At 34.2% G+C, this 14,686-nt stretch overlaps 3 protein-coding genes across 4 annotated transcripts in view; 1 reads left to right on the top strand and 2 right to left on the bottom strand.

Annotated features, from left to right (window-relative positions):
• Pli (E3 ubiquitin-protein ligase pellino) overlaps positions 1-774 on the bottom strand; it is a 120,072-nt gene extending 119,298 nt beyond the window's left edge. The window contains exons 1-2 of one of the 2 annotated variants that reach the window (XM_076402460.1): positions 671-774; positions 130-282 (exon numbers count right to left, since the gene is read on the bottom strand). In XM_076402460.1, coding sequence (XP_076258575.1) covers positions 130-272 — 143 coding nt within the window. In that variant the 5' untranslated portion in view covers positions 273-282; positions 671-774. Of the gene's footprint in view, positions 1-129 lie in introns of both variants that reach the window. The other variant, XM_076402459.1, reaches the window with a different exon arrangement.
• Positions 775-1,054: 280 nt separating this feature from the next.
• On the top strand, positions 1,055-6,772 carry Mcm5 (Minichromosome maintenance 5). The gene is made up of 12 exons (XM_076402456.1): positions 1,055-1,290; positions 1,345-1,600; positions 1,657-1,829; positions 1,884-2,124; positions 2,175-2,418; positions 2,475-2,612; positions 3,052-3,199; positions 3,256-3,388; positions 4,611-4,703; positions 4,766-4,947; positions 6,115-6,320; positions 6,380-6,772. Exons 1-12 carry the CDS (start codon positions 1,133-1,135, stop codon positions 6,607-6,609), a joined length of 2,202 nt encoding a protein of 733 aa, XP_076258571.1. The 5' UTR covers positions 1,055-1,132; the 3' UTR covers positions 6,610-6,772.
• A 2,297-nt stretch (positions 6,773-9,069) lies between these two features.
• On the bottom strand, positions 9,070-13,130 carry LOC143195391 (1,5-anhydro-D-fructose reductase). Its single transcript, XM_076402465.1, has 5 exons — positions 12,892-13,130; positions 12,437-12,540; positions 12,185-12,385; positions 9,568-9,818; positions 9,070-9,419 (listed from the first exon to the last, which is right to left on the bottom strand). The coding sequence occupies exons 1-5, from the start codon at positions 13,019-13,021 to the stop codon at positions 9,107-9,109; spliced, it is 999 nt and encodes a 332-aa protein (XP_076258580.1). The 5' UTR covers positions 13,022-13,130; the 3' UTR covers positions 9,070-9,106.
• Positions 13,131-14,686: the final 1,556 nt, after the last annotated feature.

Below are 14,686 nucleotides of genomic sequence, written 5' to 3'. Positions count from 1 at the left end.
AGCGCTCCGTATTGAACATCCAATATTAAATACAGGATAATTAGAATTAATCTTAAATAATTTTACAGACTTTTTTGATTAACAAAACAAAATTTCAGCTAAAACAATATAACATGGGAAAACACTTACCTTGTCATTGCTTTTAGCTCTGCTTTAAGATTTTCCTTCATGACTTTTCTTCTTTTGTTCCAACGAAAATATCTGGAATTGTAGAGCTCGAATTCGCCAAACAATATTAAATGAGCGCACACTTTAACCGGTCTTTTCGCCATTGTCTATCAACTACAACAGTTTGATTCCACACTAATATTTGGAGTGGGTTGGCCATATCGACTTATTCATACATTAAAAAGTCACTTAAGTTTCATCGTTCCCCCGTATAAAAACAATAAAAAAACCAAACCAAACGTGAACTTTCCGGATTGGACAGAATGTCAAACAAAAGAGCTCGAATTGACCTTAAAGTCTGACGATTCAACTTGTTGAATTAGTAATGTAGTTTGCTAGTATCCCTCGTAAATAAAAATAAACTTTAATAAAACTTTGTCTTGTATTATAAACATTACCTATTGTAAAACAAAAATTGTGGTTAACAGCATGTGTTCAATATGGAAAATAAGACACCCCGCACAAATTGTAAAAATTCCATTAAAATATTCAGTTTTCTTACCAAAACACTAAGGGCACAACAGATGAACTAAAAATCTCTTAGAACTATTAATATAGTTTTACTTCTCCCACAGGCGATTAATAAACTAAGTAAGATGAGTCACTAAATTTCAAGATTTTTGCCCCAAAAGAAAGACAAGTCTCAACTTGCGGCAAAACGATAAAAACGAAAGTTTACATATAGTTTTGGTTAACAATTTGCTAAAATGACCATAAAAATAGCAATATTATAACTATTCTGAGACTTTTTATAAGGTTTGATGAGCTATAAACGATTTTAAAGAAAAAAATGAAACAAAAATTTAAATATAAGTAAAACTATCTGAACACGACCATTTGAAATTTCGGAACATATTGAACATTCCTACTTTGACACTCTTGACGTATATTTTCCCGCCAAACCTAATTCCTTAATTCTGTTTTATATTTTGTAATATATATTAAAAGCTACTGTTTTTGAATCATGGAAGGTTTTGATGAGCCGCAAATTTTCTTCAGCGATAATTGGGGTGGAGAAGAAAATCAAGGTGATGGTGGAACTATTAATTTACAAGCCGTAAAGAAAAAATTTAAGGAGTTTATAAGACAATTTCATACTGAAAATTTTAACTATAAATACAGGTAATTTGTTGTATATTACAAAGATAATTCAGATACAATATTATTTTATTTTAGAGATAATCTTAAGCGAAATTACAATCTTCGACAATATTATTTAGACATCAACATTGAAGATTTAGCAAGTTTTGATGAAGCTCTGGCAGACAAGTTGTACAAACAGCCTGCAGAACATTTACCTATATTTGAAGAAGCAGCTACTGAGGTTGCAGATGAATTAACCTCCCCTCGCCCAGAAGGTGAAGAAAAAGTAGAGGACATTCAAATTATGTTTAATTCTGATGCAAACTCTGCAAATTTAAGAGCACTGAAAGTAAATAAATATATTTTCAAATATTTAATTATGATATTAAGACATGTTTGTTTTAGTCTGATGTTGTATCTCGCTTAGTGAAAATACCTGGCATTATTATTAGTGCCTCAGGTATCAAAGCAAAAGCTACTAAGATATCCATCCAGTGTCGTTCTTGTAGCAATGTTATTTCAAATTTACCAGTTAAAGCAGGTTTGGAGGGTTATGTTATGCCTAGGAAATGTAACACGTATGTTATTTAATGTTGTAATAAAGTGGTGGTATATGAATTGTGTTGTTTTAGAGAACAAGCAGGAAGGCCCAAGTGTCCATTAGACCCATATTTTATTATGCCAGATAAATGTCAGTCTGTTGATTTCCAAATTTTGAAATTACAGGAGTTACCTGACGGTATTCCACAGGGAGAAATACCCCGACACATGATGTTATACTGTGACAGATATTTATGTGACAAAGTTGTGCCAGGTAATAGAGTTTTCATTTTGGGAATCTATTCAATTAAGAAGGTATCCAAACCTTCTAAGGTAAGTTAATTATTATGTTTCTCAATTTTTTTTAATACTCTCTTTTATAGCGTGATGGTAGAGAAAAAGCTATAACTGGTGTTAGAGCTGCGTACATGCGAGTACTAGGATTACAATTGGACACTAATGGTGTAGGATCACCTGGTTGTGGCGTTGTTACCGCAGAAGAAGAAGATTTATTCCGCAGAATGGCGGCGATGCCTAACGTCTACGAAAGACTAGCAAACAGTGTAGCGCCTTCAATTTATGGAGCTCTGGATATCAAGAAAGCTGTGACTTGTTTGCTTTTTGGAGGTTGTTATTTTCAGTGAATATTTTGAATAGTTTATTGAGACCCAATTGGTTTTCAGGATCAAGAAAAAGATTACCGGATGGTTTAACTAGGAGGGGCGATATTAACGTTCTTTTGCTTGGTGATCCGGGTACGGCCAAGTCACAATTGTTGAAATTTGTGGAAAGGGTCGCCCCGATTGCTGTTTACACTTCAGGTATGTGTTGAATATCAGATTGATTCACACCGTGTTTCAATAGATCTAGTAGTTTGGCTCTTAAAATATTAGTGCGCATGCGTTTGGCATCAGTGTTCTTAAATATTTTCCAATTCCTGTATGAACAAAGCCATATTTGAACTGGTTTATTGTACGAGGTGTGTTCAAAATATAACATTAATGCTTCCCCTTTCATATATAGCATATATAGCACTAAATCACTTTTGGAACTCACTCTTTGGGATAGTTTTTTTACTGAAACCAGAAAAATTCGCATGCGGCGGTGGCTGTCGAATATGGAGCTTTCCAATGGCTCGCAGTCCTATTTTTGCCGGCATTTTCTGTGATGCTAATTCATTGAACATTCAATTCATAATCAGTTCTACTTTTTCGTTGATTTTTAACGTGCTGAATAATTACATTGAACTCTTCGTTATAGGAAAGGGTAGTTCAGCCGCAGGTCTCACTGCATCAGTAATGAGAGATCCGTCATCAAGGAATTTCGTCATGGAGGGTGGAGCCATGGTTTTAGCTGATGGTGGTGTAGTCTGCATAGATGAGTTTGATAAAATGAGAGAGGATGACAGGTATTATCTTCTAACTTAGCAGAAATGATATTTTTTTTATATACATAACTGTACAGGGTCGCCATTCACGAAGCTATGGAACAACAAACTATATCTATAGCAAAGGCTGGCATAACCACAACATTGAACTCTAGGTGTTCGGTCTTAGCTGCTGCCAACAGTATCTTCGGACGGTGGGACGAAACCAAGGTATGTTGTGATTCATTGTATTAAGTCCAAAAAAGTGGTTAATACGTTAATATCTGGAACTTTTAAATCAACTTGAAGAAGTGCTGGTGCTTTTAATTTAAGGTAAAATTGGGGACTCTTACCAATTATTGGGACTGTTCAAATTTTAATTTTGTTATTAGTGCACTATCATTTCGATATATGTTTATTACTAAATGCAACAGTGACAAAAATAATACTTAGGCTAATTTGTAACGCCAGGTTTATAAACCCTTCAAAAATTCCGAATCTTTTCAGCAATTTTCAAAGGTACTGCAAAAATATACAGGCGACCTCCCAACGAACAACTAAATCAATAAATAGCTGTAAAAGAGAGAAATTGTGAGTTATTGTGCTAAGAGTAACGCTACTTTTGTTATTTTCAAAACAATGCACCGCTTGGTTGATTCCAAACGTGGTCGTAGAGTCACCAATGATGCAGAACGCAGTGGCCGTTCAAATGAGGTGGTAACACCAGAAAACATCAAAAAACTCCACAAAATTGTTTTAAATGATCAAAAAGTCAATTTGCGTGAGCTAGCTAACATCGTAATGATATCAAAAGAACGTGTTGGTTTTATATTGCATAAGCATTTGACTGTGAGAAATGTCTGCTCCATTTGCTCATTGTTGACCAAAAACAAGAACGTGTCGATGATTCTGAGCAGTGTTTGGTCATGTCTAAACGTAACAAACCAGATTTTTTTCGTCTATATGTGACAATGGATGATACATTATTTCACTCCGAAATCAAAAATTTCGTTATATAAGTGGACAGCAACTAGTGACAGGTCTGTTTTGGGGAAAAAGATAAATCGTTCTACAAAAGTGGTATTGAAACGTTAGAGCGCCGCTGGAACGATTGTATGCCTCTTGATAGAGATTACTTTGATGAATAAAGCCAATTTTAAACCAAAAAAACGCGTTTTCTTTGTTACGCCCGGGACTTTGTTGCCTATGCGCTAAGAAGTCTATATTTTCCAGAGTTCCAGACAACCCAGAGTTCTGAGTTCTTGTTGACACAATTTGTAGACGAATATTAGGGTAGGCACTATTGTAGTAAATTGTAAACTGTCGAAATGGTTACCATCATAATTTTTTACGAATTGTTTGTATTAAAGATATAAAAATATGTTTAAGTTAACTTTTGGCTTAACTGTGCCCAGTTATAGTTAAATTTAATGCTTAATGATTCTACTTTCAGGGTGATGAAAATATCGATTTCCTTCCGACGATTTTGTCCCGTTTCGATATGATTTTCATCGTTAAAGATGAACACGATCAAAGAAGGGATATCGTAAGTATTTTAAGAAGTGGTCATTTGAACTAGCAGCTAAGTTTATTCAAATGTTTTCATAGACGCTGGCCAAACATATCATGGGCATACACATGAACGCGGACCAGATAACTCAAGAACCAAAAGATGGCGAGTTATCGCTGGAGTTGTTGAAAAAATACATCAACTACTGCAGGACCAGGTGTGGACCCAGACTGAACAAGGAAGCTTCTGAAAAATTAAAGAGGCGATATGTTATGATGAGGTAATAAAAGTGGCTATGTCTTTTTATTTAAGAGCTATTTTAAAATATTTTATAGCAACTTGCATTTTAAAGGATTATTTTGAAAAATATGAATCTTAAGAGAATAAAAAAGTCATGTGTTAAAGCTTTTTTTGATCTGAAACGGGGAAGGAATTTTGTTCTGAAAAACTTGACTTTCCACCTGGCTAGGTGAGGCGTATTTGAGATAGACACTGGAGCCGTAGAAAATAACTGATCAAACCAGCATCAGTACAGGAGGTGATTTATTGGAAAAGGAAGCATGCTGGCTTGTGATGAGCGGGAACAGCAGATTGACAATACCTTGATTTTTCTGGAGGGACCTGGGATCTGGGAATTCCACCTAAACTTCTGGTCGAAAGAACACCGATGTAGGACAGGCTTCGTCTGACCATGTAATTTGGGCGTTTTCGATTTTGAAGACGCGAAATGCTCGGTGCAAAACGCTTCTTGTAGAAGAAGATCGCCAGGGTTTTCTGTGGGTAAACTTGCAACCTCCGGAAATGTAACGAATGGACCGTCTCATCGGTTGTTCAGTTGTTCCTGAAGTCTGCCTTGGATATGCGGTGCTACTCTTGAAGAAGCAGTTAGTAGTGTCGTCCGCGTAAAAATATGATTTAACTTATGGTCTCCTAGGGGTATCTTAAAGGAAAAGATTAAATAAAGCGTGTGCCAGGGAGAATCCTTGTGAAACTCCTGCGTCGGTGGTTATCCGGCTAGAAAGTATCTGTGATCTGCGCCAGGAACGATTGTCCTGACAAATGATTTCAGGTCGACCTAACCGAATGCATTTCGCCAATAAGCTTTCAGTGCCAAACCTTGTCAAAGGCTTTGGTTAGGTCCAAGAGGGCCACTTCCCTGTTAAAGCTTGTGAATTTTACTGAACCAAATTACTCGAAATTTGGTTTGACCCATCTATCGCTCATACCATATTTATTTTTAATTTCAATTTTGTTATATTAATTTTTTTTAAACTCATATTTTTGTAATGCTAATTTAATTTCTCTTAGGTACTGAACGAATAACACCATCTTTACTGTAAGAATCTACCTTTTTATTGTGCTTGACTAAAAATTTTGAAATAATTTTGGTCTGCCTCAGATCAGAATAGATCAGATCACCCTTCTATTCAAAACATTTTTTTAAAAGGTCTGGAACCAGCCAGCACGAAAAAGACGTCGATCACAAAAATGCTATCCCCATCACCGTTCGACAGTTGGAGGCCATCATCCGTATGTCTGAAGCTTTGGCCAAAATGCAACTGCAACCATTCGCCACTGGAAGTCACGTGGACGAGGCACTGAGGCTTTTCCAAGTATCCACCTTGGATGCTGCCATGAGCGGAAATCTAGCAGGTAAATTTTTGGAATGCATATCTGACGGATATCCAGAACATCCTTCAAACATTCTTCAGGCGCGGAAGGTTTTACAACCGAAGGCGAACAAGAAATGTTATCGCGCATAGAGAAACAACTGAAGAGGAGATTTGCCATCGGTACTCAGGTGTCCCAACAGAATATCGTACAAGACTTCGTCCAGCAAGGATACCAGGAGAGGGCTATTATAAAAGTAGTTCAGGCCATGATTCGTCGGGGACAGCTTCAGCACAGGATGCAAAGGCGCATGCTGTACCGCATCAGTTAAACTGATTTTATTTTCTGTTTTTTTTTTCTATTACATTTTTTTATCATGTTTTTATGGTTACAAGTAAGTATCTATCAAGTTTACAAACATTGTTGTGAAATAATTTCTAATCTCTGAAAAAATTAATGGATTCAAGATCTTATTGAAATAAATTATTTTATATAAAGCGTTCTTTTTTATTTCTATTATATACTAATTTAAATATAACATATAACAGATGTTCTCCAATAGTATTGTCTTTTAAACCAGTTGCATATTTTAAAGTCCCCTTTTAACAACTATTGGTTTATCTGGACAGGACCCACTGTTTAACGTGGGCTCCGAACCACGGTTCTTGGCATTAAGCCTACCGACTGGCGAGGGACCAACTTAGACAACATTCCAGAAGACTGGGGTCATTTTCCTCGTCGGATTTGGCACTCTTGCCTAGGACAATCACAAACATAAATTTACGACCGTGCCACAGCAGGATTCTAACCCGCGACTATTGCAACAGTGGACCGTCCTAAGAGAAATAGGTTTTATAAGAGAAAAAAAAGACATAACAGAAATTGATTTAAAAAAAATTATAACCCCAGCTTACTTAATGATCTATAATTCTTACATTAAGTAAGATGGTGGGAATCTCTGACAAATAATGGCAAAAAGTAACAATTTATCTCAATGGGAAGATTATTCTTATTCGCCAGAAGAGTTGAGGTTGACTGAGACCTTTAGAGTGAAATTAATATGTTGTTGAATCAGTTTTTTATTTCATATTAGGTGGTATTATTGGGTTCATTAACAATGAGATAAAATCACATTCATATTTTCATTACTATTATGGACCGATATGAATATGGTTCTTCAGCTCCAAAGAAATTAAAGTTGGGAAGGTGTGATATTAGTTTTTTGGGTTGCAAAAATAATTTTTCCTTGCGGTGTACCAAGGTTTCCACACATTCTAGATTTCAAAATAAATGATACATAAACATGAATATATTTACATTGTGTTGAATATTCATATTGTGTAAATTTGTTAAAACTTACTAGAACACCTTATATGGAGCAGGTCAATTGAGAAGTTCCCGGTTTACCATAGTAAAACACATTTTTTCATAAAATTCGTTTTTTTTTATTCAACATAATTCCCTTCAAGGATGATACACTGATTATAAGTAATTAATAATGACCCTCCAACTTTTCGGTACCATTTTTGTAGTACGATTTGTCCTTTGCTTCAAAATAGGCCACAGTTTCGGCGATCATCTCTTCATTTGACGAAAATTTCTTCCTAGCGAGCATTCTTTTGAGATTTGAGAGCAGGCAATAGTGGTTGAGGACCAGATCTGGAGAATACGGTGGATGAGGAATCAATTCGAAGCCCAATTCATGGATGTTTGACACGGGCATTGTCTTGGTAAAGCAGCCCTTTCTTCGTCTTCAAATGCGGCCGTTTTTCGGCGATTTCGTCTTTCAAACTGTCCAATATAATGTATGCAGTGTATGTAACAATCGCTGTTGATGGTTCTTCCTTGTTCAAGTTAGTCATTGAAAAGTATTCCATGCACATCCCAAAATACAGCTTTGGAGCGGGTTTATCGTGTGCAGTCCACTCGGATGACTGTCGATTGGACTTTGGAGTGAAATGATGTAGTTTTCCATCACTGCTCCGAATCATCAACTCGTCGTTTTTGGTCAAAAGTAAGCTAGCGCGGCACCCACTTTGCACAGAGCTGTCTCATACCCAAATATTGGTGAATGATATGATGTACACGTTCAGTTGATATCTTTAGAGGATCTGCTATTTTATTCAGTTTCAATTTACGGTCATTCAAAATCAGTTTGTGGATTTTAATAATGTTTTCGTTGGTAACAACCTCTTTTGGGCGTCCACTGCGTTCACCGTCTTCGGTGCTCATTTCACCACGTATAAACTTAGCATACCAATCCTTGATGGCTGATTTTGCTGAGGCAGTGTCCGAAAACTCGGCATCAAGCCAAGTTTTAGGTGTATTTTTTCCCTTTAAAAAGCAATATTTTATCAATACGCGAAATTCCTTTTTATCCATTTTTCCACAATAACAATTTTTCCACAATAACAAAAGTTGCTTCACTCAAAATACTATAATTCACAAAATAATGAGCCTACAGCTGTCAAATTTATACACGGATCTTTTGAGGGTTAGGACTAACTAAAAAAATTTGGATTTAATTCTAGTAGCGCCATCTATATGCCAGGCCGGGAACTTTTTAATTCACCTGTTACAGCAAGGTTTTATTAGATTTTTGTCTAGAATTTTGTATTGTATTATTGATTATTATCCACTACGGGTAAAGAATGGTCTCACCTCATCAATAACGAGAAATCCTTCACCAAGAAATATTATAAAGGATGGATGAATGGTGCTTGTTGATGGTGCGTGCCCATATCTGGATTAACGCCACAATTACCTACTTATTAAATCAAATGACAAAATATACCTTTGATTATCCGTTTATTGTATCAATAACGATTCTATTTAGTAACTTCCTTTTTCCTGAACGGATACTCCGGATGATTCTCCACACCTTTGAAGAACAGGAAGCTGAATATACGACCGTCTTCCCCTTGGTCCAGATCGTTGAGCCTCGTCATATCTCCCTGGGACAGCTCGAAGTTGAACAAGTCGATGTTGGATTTAATCCGAACCGGATTGCCACTCTTTGGTATCACAATGACATCGTTTTGTATCAGATGTTTTAGGAGGATCTGACCGGCGTTTTTGTGATATTTTTGTGCGATCTCGTTGACTATAGGATGCCCGAGGATATTCGGAAAGTTCTCCATTCTGAAATAAGCAGATGTGATCCAGAGAACATGAAATTTGCTGTTAAAATCAAAGATGAGTGGACAATGTGATAAAAATTGATCAAACTGATTCATTCCAAAGCATCAACATATATTTAAGATTTAAGATCAATGTTATAAGTACTTACGTATAATTATACTTTGTTCTGAAGTGTTTATGAGCTTCTGGACTGCCTAAAGGTGAATAGGCAGTCACAGCTACACCCAGCTTCTTACACAGCGCTCGTAGATCTTTTTGTTGCATATATGCATGCAGTTCTACCTGCAGAACTGCTGGCTTGATGACAGAATTATCGTAAAGTCGTTGTAACTGTTCTCCATTGAAGTTGGACACCCCCAATGCTTTAACTAATCCTTTATTTACTTGTTCTTCCATAACCTGGTAAGGTCATTGCAGGTTTTAACCAAATTGTAGCTACTGTATTGGATACTAATTAATTATCTTGAGGTATTGTTTAATATTAGATGCTTGTATGTATTATGATAATTTTTTCTATTTAAAAAGCCAATTTATTGAGAGAAATTTCTGCAATATATGTATATCAAAATATTTTCGTCATTAACTACAATTTTTCCCATCTTTTTGGTAACATGATACCGTGTCGAAAGAGCAATATTGTTTTGGTAGCGATTTAATCATAGATGAATGCCACAGTCAAAAAAACTCATTTTGAATAATCTCTAGGTCGTTATTTGTCATTGATATCAAAGTCGCTACTTTTAAATCGTTGAATCTAACACCGATAATGGGGATATGACGAATAGCAGCATTTCCATAAGTTTCTAAAAGTGTTTCATGGATTTCAGCAGCTGATTCCTTCAAATAAAACAACAAAAGTATTGAATATCGAAGATACAATTTTGAGAACCCCATTATTTTTTGCAGAAATATGTCAAATCCACAAAATATTGAGTATCTTAAATGTGCGCATGCGATACAGTGTTTTAGTTATTTAATTTGCCGCCAGGTGGCTCGAGGTATAAATTTGGTAGCTAAGCTGAATTTTGACACTTTCTGCTTTCAGAAGCCTATTCCAAAAAATAAGAAGGCATAGTGTACGTATGTTTATATTTGGTGGAAATAATCAAAAATTTAGTGGATATTTTCGACTTTTTTGGTAATTCTATGCTTCCGATAGAAACACTATGATTTATATACAAAGAATTTTAGTTATTTTTGTTTAACAAAGCTTTTGTTGAAAGCTTCTTTCATTGCTGACAAAGAAAACTTATGTGTTAAATATTCTTGTTTTGTTAACTGTGTTTTATGGTTCTTTTTTAGTTAAAATGATTTGTTTAAATCTTAAGACATCTCAAGTGCTGCGTCCCAGGATGTAGTACCATTTCAAATAGAATACCCAGCTTTCCTGGTGATCCTGCGCTATGTCAGAAATGGCTTTTAGCAATAACTAATGAAAAACTTATGGGAATCTCTTGTGAGGTCTTAAATTACACAGGATAACTACAAACCGAAATGTAGAAGAGCATTGCTTAACAGGGATGTGATTTCCAGTTGTTATTTACATTGTAAGTCTTTTATAATGTTAATTATATGTAACTGATTTGTAAAATATAACAAGCTTCCATTTTAGCTATGGCATGGAAGAAGGGAAACATTGATCCAAATATGTTAGGAAATGTGAGTTGAAGAGTGAAGTTATTAAAGCCCGACAGTTTGATAGATGTAAATTGACAAAGCTAGAGACTTTTTTTACTTTTTCGGTAAATGATATCTTGACTGTTCTATTGAATTCCCAGATTATGCACAAAACTTAACAAGCAGTCTGTCCAATATCTTAAATCACCAAATTCCAACAGAATAGCAAAAGGCAAAAATGAAACATTTTTGTAATATCTAAATATGACATAGGTTATATGGATGATGTACAATTATATACTTACAATAAATATTTGGCAAAGAAAATATTAAAAAAAACATTTCAAAATCTTCAACATATGTATTGTACTGTACTCTATATTTGGCAGAATTGTATTTAAGATAATATAAAATGTTCCATATTATATAGTTTATTAAATTTTGTACATTTAAAAGTGTAAGTTTTGTGTTAAATCTGTTATATTACATTTTAATGTTTTGTTAGTATGATATATTGTCATTAAACATAGAAACTTCTAAGAATTTCCTTTGATATAATTGTATTGTAAATTTTACAAAGATTTAAATAAAATGTATTTTTAAGCTTATATTGCATTTTTATTAATAAAATATTTTAAATTTCCCGCTATTCAAGTTGTCGGTCGAGCCCTCTGGTGGCAAATTAATGCTAAACATGTTCACAGGTACAGGAGATACACTTCTAATTCCTTTGTGTTTTGTGGTCAAAACAGTTAGGTTGTTTGACAGTGGTTTACATCGGTACTTCATATTTTCTCCAATAGATAGTGCTGATCAAAAAACATTTAAGCATCTAATATAACTAATTAGAATTTTATTTTCAATAAACTCCGAAAATACTGATTTTTAGTGAAATTAATACTAATTATACTTTTTCAAGTATTTCATCTGGTCGGCTATTCCGTTACATTTCGAACCTCGATTAACTACCATTCATATAAAATAATACAATTTTAAAAAACAGATAAATTTCATTTATTATGAGGTGATTAATATGGCTGGTATATTAATATTATTTTGGCCGATACTTTTCCATTTTTTTTGTCAAGAAATTATCGATAGTTATAAATATGAGTATCGAACTTTTGTTTTGGGATTTTGTAACTTACCTTCCACGTTTCGATGAAATCAATTGTATCCAAACAGAAACTGCCATCTTCGTTAATTGCTGGTGATAGAGTTTCTTCATTCAAGTGGAAACTGAAGGGCATATGGATTAAGTACAAGTCTACATAATCCAACTGTAACTTTTCCAATGACATTTTCAAAAACCTTTCCACGTCGCTGGGTCTATTACCGAAATTGGGTAACTACAAACAGAAGGTGTTATCAAAGGGATTGTTTTATTGTTGCCATATTACTTTGGTGGTAATGAACAAGTCCTCCCTTTTGCCTTTTCCACTATCCAACCATTCTCTTATGGCTTTGCCAATGGAGTCTTCATTGTTATAATTAAATGCCGTATCTATGAAACAATATTACTTCCAGTTAGTCGTGTGAAATGGATATTATTAAGCGTATAAAGAAGTAATCCACGTTTTTGTCAACATATGTTTGCCACTTTCCTGTAGGCTTTTTCAAGTTATAATAATGCTGATTAAATGACTTATAGTTATGACTAATTGTCTAGTTTTACTTATTGAATTGATCATTGTTTTTTTACATTTTCAAGTTTTTTTTATCGACTGAGTCAAAATCTGAATGTATCATGTTGTTGCTGAATTTTAAACTAAAGTTTATATACACAATTCTGTTCAATATATTAAAGTTTACAAAAGGTGGATTAGTGTATCATGCACATAAAGTTTAACATTACCGATATGTCTGTATCCCGCATCCAAAGCCACACGGCATGCATTCTCAACTTCTTTAGGTTGTGCCCTCCATGTACCCAAACCCACCATGGGCATTTCTAGGTTGCTACCCAAAAGTGTTATTGTCTTCATATTTGCGATGATTTATCGCTACTTTACAAGTCGGTAACAATGCGTGGGCTTATTAAAGTCTTTTCTATAGAATCATATGGTTTTGGGTTATGGAATATATTGATTGGAAGGAAAGAGGTCACCGTTCCATATCCCACCAGGCTTGCGCGGATTTTCGAATCTTTGTCCGACGAGTTTTCGATTTTTTAAAATGTTTTACATTGAGGTTCATTATTGGATGAAACAATTTTGCGGTAGAACCAATTATTACATGATTATTTAAATATTTATAATTGACTCAAATATATAAAACCTCAATAACAAATTAACAAATACACACACACACACATATATATATATATATATATATATATATATATATATATATATATATATAATCATGTAATAATTGGTTCTACAGCAAAATTGTTTTATAAGGCATATTGTACGTATGTTTATATTTGGTGGAAATAATCAAAAATTTACTGGATATTTTGGACTTTTTTGGTAATTCTATGCTTCCGATAGAAACAATTTGATTTATATACAAAGAATTTCAGTTATTTTTGTTTAACAAAGCTTTTGTTGAAAGCGTCTCTTTCATTGCTGACAAAGAAAACTTATGTGTTAAATATTTTTATTTTGTTAACTGTGTTTTGTGGTTCTTTTTTAGTTAAAATGATTTGTTTAAATCTTAAGACATCTCAAGTGTTGCGTCCCAGGATGTAGTACCATTTCAAATAGAATACCCAGCTTTCCTGGTGATCCTGCGCTATGTCAGAAATGGCTTTTAGCAATAAATAATGAAAAACTGATGGGAATCTCTTGTGAGGTCTTAAATTAGAGCAAAAGGGTTTGTAATGTATATTTTACACAGGGTAACTACAAACCGAAATGTAGAAGAGCATTGCTTAACAGGGGTGTGATTTCCAGTTGTTATTTACATTGTAAGTCTTTTATAATGTTAATTATATGTAACTGATTTGTAAAATATAACAAGTTTCCATATATATATATATATATATATATATATATATATATATATATATATATATATATATATATATATATATATAGGCATAAAAACAAGAGTTTTATTATTTAAGGGTCATGTTCTTGTAGCGGCCATTTCTAAAGAATCCCAACCGTTGGTTAGCTTTGGTAGGATTTCTGCTTTATTTCTTCTTGTATTGTTCATACTTTTATTATAAATGGTAGGCAGTAATGAATAAATGATCGCTTTGCGAATATTGTCAAAAAGCTATTACATTAGCTTCCATGTTTCTTGTTCACCAAACTATAAACAGATATAAACAATCAAGGATCAAAACAAAAATGTATTTTCTCAATCGCTTGTGAATGACAACGTCGTAAAATCAGGCGGATATTACCGAATTTTACCGAATGCCGGCTGAAATTATCTAGACGTAGCCGCTACTAGTTGCTGTTGCGTATTGTATCGGAACGAAAAGTGGAAAAAGCGTTATGGATTCGTCCGGGATAGCTATCCACATGGATACCAAAGCAGAGTATTCATGGCCATAAAGTTTTATGGTACTGTGCATACAAGCAAGGTGCATCAGCAAGGTGTAGTGTATCACGAGTTATTAGAAATGAATGAAATTGTTCCTGCAGATCTACTATTGAATGATATATTGTTGCAAAAAATAAATTCTCTTTTAAGTA

The sequence above is a fragment of the Rhynchophorus ferrugineus genome, unplaced genomic scaffold, assembly GCF_030347505.1.
Source record: "Rhynchophorus ferrugineus isolate W39M unplaced genomic scaffold, kcgeb_rfMv2 rfM4, whole genome shotgun sequence".
NCBI classification, from domain to species: Eukaryota; Metazoa; Arthropoda; class Insecta; order Coleoptera; family Curculionidae; genus Rhynchophorus; species Rhynchophorus ferrugineus.
The sequence above is the reverse complement of the archived record's forward strand: the minus strand, read 5'-3'. Positions and strand labels throughout refer to the sequence as shown.